Source organism: Nestor notabilis, unplaced genomic scaffold (assembly GCF_000696875.1).
Source record: "Nestor notabilis isolate BGI_N333 unplaced genomic scaffold, ASM69687v1 scaffold17074, whole genome shotgun sequence".
NCBI classification, from domain to species: Eukaryota; Metazoa; Chordata; class Aves; order Psittaciformes; family Psittacidae; genus Nestor; species Nestor notabilis.
The window spans coordinates 1-3,370 of record NW_009926198.1 but is presented as its reverse complement, the minus strand read 5'-3'; the positions used below and the strand labels follow the sequence as shown (position 1 = coordinate 3,370).

Below are 3,370 nucleotides of genomic sequence, written 5' to 3'. Positions count from 1 at the left end.
TCAGCAGGAGCCCTGGTTGTCCCTCTGTTAATAACAAACAGCCCCGAATTTGGGGGGCAGAGGGCTGTTGAGATGGGCTGGAAGGTGTTGGCAAGCAGCAGGAGCCCCCAGAGCTTCAGGAGCCCCCAGAGCCTCACATCTCTCCAGTCCCCCGAGGACCCAGCAGTGGTAGAAGCAGCCTCCTCAGTGTTACCTGGCTTCCTGCCCCGTGGAGCCTTCTTCACAGACACGTCCGAGTCTGAATCCGAGTTGGAGTCTGACTTGGGCATGTTCATAGTCGCGTTCCCCAGTTCTGAATCTGAGTCCGCTTTGGAGTCTGAGTCGGAGCCGGACTCCACTTTCTGCAAGCACAGAGTGGGGTTGGACCCGAGGCACAGCAGCACAGGGTGCAAACAGGCCACTGAGGCACCCACGAGGTCCCTCCCAGCACTGAGCCTCCATCCAGAGCCCTGCACCCCCCCTCCAGGCAGTGCAGACCCCAAAGACCTTCAGCATTTCTCCAGTCCCCCTCATGCAGCACCACAGACTCAGGGTCTTTTACCTTCTTCTTCCTCCCCACTGCTGGCATCCTCCGTGGAGCCCTGGCCACTGGCTTCTTTTCAGGAGTGAAGTCCTGGAGGAAAACATGGGAAAAAGCAGGGAAGAGTCTCACAATGCTTTCAGAAGCCAGTGAGGGTCCTTCAAGCCATGCTCCAGCCCTTTCCCCACCACCCTGCCAGCACATCCCAAACTCCTCTCACCTGGTCACTGTTCTTTTCCGACTCAGAAGACGATTCCGAGTTCTCCTCTTCTGTCCCAGAGGGGCTGCCCTGATCCAGGTCACTGGAGGATTTCCGAGGCCGTTTTGCCACTGGCATCTGGTATGTGAGGAGCAACAATGTGAGAGAAGCTCATTCCCCTCCACCCACAGCAGAAAGGCAGGGAAGGGGATGGCCCAGCTCTTCCCAACTGGCCCTGCAAGACCTGCCACGTACACTCAGGAGAGATCTGGCTTCTCCTCTAGGATGCAAACTGCACCAGGGCTTGGCCATCCCACCACCTCCCAGACAACAGGAGACAGCCACTGAACCCCATTTCCCATGGGAGAATCCCGACGGAGTTGGTTCCATCACCACCTCCTGCCACGGTGGGTTTGACATGCTGCTTGGTGGATGGAAGCTCAGTGGTGGACCCAAGCACCAGGACACCCTCTTGGCCCCACTGCGTGGAACCACCTCAGCCCACACTCACCTTCATAGGCAGCGATTTCCGCTTGAGCCCGCTGTGGTCACTGCCTTGGTCCGAGTCCTCATCACTTTCCATCTTCTCCATGGTGACTCCAGCCATGGCAGCATCTTCCTCATCATCACCAGCATCGCTTCCCCCCATCGCGTCGTTCTCGGGCACGTCGCTGTCAGAGGAGCTGGCAGGCTACAGACAGTGGGGACAAGAGGTGGGTTATGGCCTGGAGGGGCTGCACACCCATGGGGGAAGAGGAGAAGGGGTGCAGGAGGGTGGCGAGCGATGGATGGCAGCGTGGAGCAGAGGGGTGTGAGCAGAGGTGTGTGGCACAGAACCCTTCAGCATGGCTCTGGGCAGCACTGTCAGCCCTTCAATGAGACACTGAGTCAAGCCCCTCCTGCACCCTCTTTACCAGACCCCTCACACAGCAGCCTGAGACCACCAGCAACACCTTCCCCCTGATCCCCAGCTCGGCTCCCACTCGCTGCCCTCCCTGTGCTCTGCCAAAGACCCTGCAGAAACCTCACCCTGACAACCCCTCCTGGGCAAGCAGACCCCAGCCCTCCACTGCCCTCGTGGTGCCTCCAATGTTTCCCTCTTCCTTCTCAGGTGGCTTCACCCCAAAGCACTTCACACCCCTTCCCCACCGGAAAGGTCCACATGAGAAGTCCAGCATGGTGACCAACGTTCTTCCCGGTTGGCATCTCCCGTGTCCTGTTCCCTCAATCCCATGTAGGAAAGGTCTCCTGGCTTCTCACCAGCCCATCAAGGAGGTTCCTCATGCAAGGACATCGCATCCAAGCTCCCATCTTCCAGACTGATTCACTGTCTTTGTGCATGGCAGGACTGGTGTTCCCTAAGCCAGGATTCTTCCAGCACTGGAGCCTTCCTGCTGGAAAGCCTCTCCTTGTCCTTGACTGTTCCTGGCACCTCGTTTCATATAGGTCCCAAACCCAAGAAAGACCTCTCCATCAGTCTCTTCTTACGCTTCTCCAAGCAGTTTGGCCTCAAGATGCAGCTGACGTTGGTGAGCCCTCAGGCTTGCTGGGGCCACTGGTGTCACCACGGTCCCTCCATCACAGCAGGTCTCTCACCAACAGGCTTCTTGTGGAGTTCAGCGTGGAGCCCCTGCACAAAGCCAAGTGCTGCCAACCAACCTCCCGCCCAGCTGAAGGTGTTCTCCAGCTTTTCAGGCATCTCCGTGCTCTCACCTTCCCCTACATCTGCAGCCTTGGGCCCGACCATCTCCTGCAGCTACTCAGACCACGTCCTGTGTCCTGCACTGGCAGCAGCACCACCAAGGGGCTCATCTCCAGAGCCTGACTGCCTCTAGACCACCTCGTCCTTGTAGCTCACCTTATAAACCTTCCTTTGCCTCTCCAGACCAACTGCCTAGGAAGCTGCTTTGGATGCCTCCTCTGAAGATCACTATACAAGACATCGTACCACACAAGTATGGGTATGAAATGCCCACACAAGCAGCTGACAGCAAAGTGCCATCTCCTGGCCTGCTCTGAAGCTCACTGAAGGAGCGGGCCAGTGGCTTTTGGCTCAGGACCTCAGAAATGGATGAAGAGGGGGCACTGCCCAACAGTTCACACGCAGGTCCAGAGCCGTGAGCTGAGCAAAGCCTCAAGTTCTCACTCTGACAACGAGCTCCTCCACGGTTTGGGCAAGCAGCGCAAAGCACAACCCCGGATCCACCTCAAAGCTGGGGCAAAGGCGTCTTCCTCCAGAGGAGGAGGAGGAAGGGAGAGGGCAGGGAAGGGAAGCTACTGCAGCCCTGAGGAAGCCAGTCGGGGAGCTGGAAGCACATCGGCACGGCAGCAGTGAGAAGCAGAGAGAGGAGGAGAGCGACTCGGAGGGAAGGAGGCGCCGCACTCACCGGGGGGGCACTGTAACTGGCGTGGGGGTTGTTCTGGATTTCCCACAGGCCCTCGTTGAAGCCTTTCCTCTTGTTTGGCTTCCCATATTTGTCTTTATATTTCTCATAAGGGAAGAGATCTTTAGGGCCCAAGAAGGCACTGGAGAGAAACAAAGCAGAGGTGAGGCCGGGGCAGCCACGGGGCACAGCCCGGAGCGGGGAGCGAGGCAGCGCTTACGTCTCATGGGTGCCGAAGAAGAAGATGGGGTACTTGTTCGGGGGGGG

The 3,370-nt window shown here is 58.2% G+C and overlaps 1 protein-coding gene across 1 annotated transcript in view; it reads right to left on the bottom strand.

Moving 5' to 3' along the window:
• Nucleotides 1-3,364, bottom strand: part of LOC104404891 (hepatoma-derived growth factor-related protein 2) — a gene marked incomplete at its 5' end in the record, with an annotated part of 7,098 nt that extends 3,734 nt beyond the window's left edge. The window contains 6 exons of the mRNA XM_010013426.1: nt 188-341; nt 542-613; nt 741-857; nt 1,231-1,410; nt 3,107-3,245; nt 3,324-3,364. Coding sequence (XP_010011728.1) covers nt 188-341; nt 542-613; nt 741-857; nt 1,231-1,410; nt 3,107-3,245; nt 3,324-3,364 — 703 coding nt within the window. The remainder of the gene's footprint in view (nt 1-187; nt 342-541; nt 614-740; nt 858-1,230; nt 1,411-3,106; nt 3,246-3,323) is intronic.
• Between the last annotated feature and the right edge of the window lie 6 nt (nt 3,365-3,370).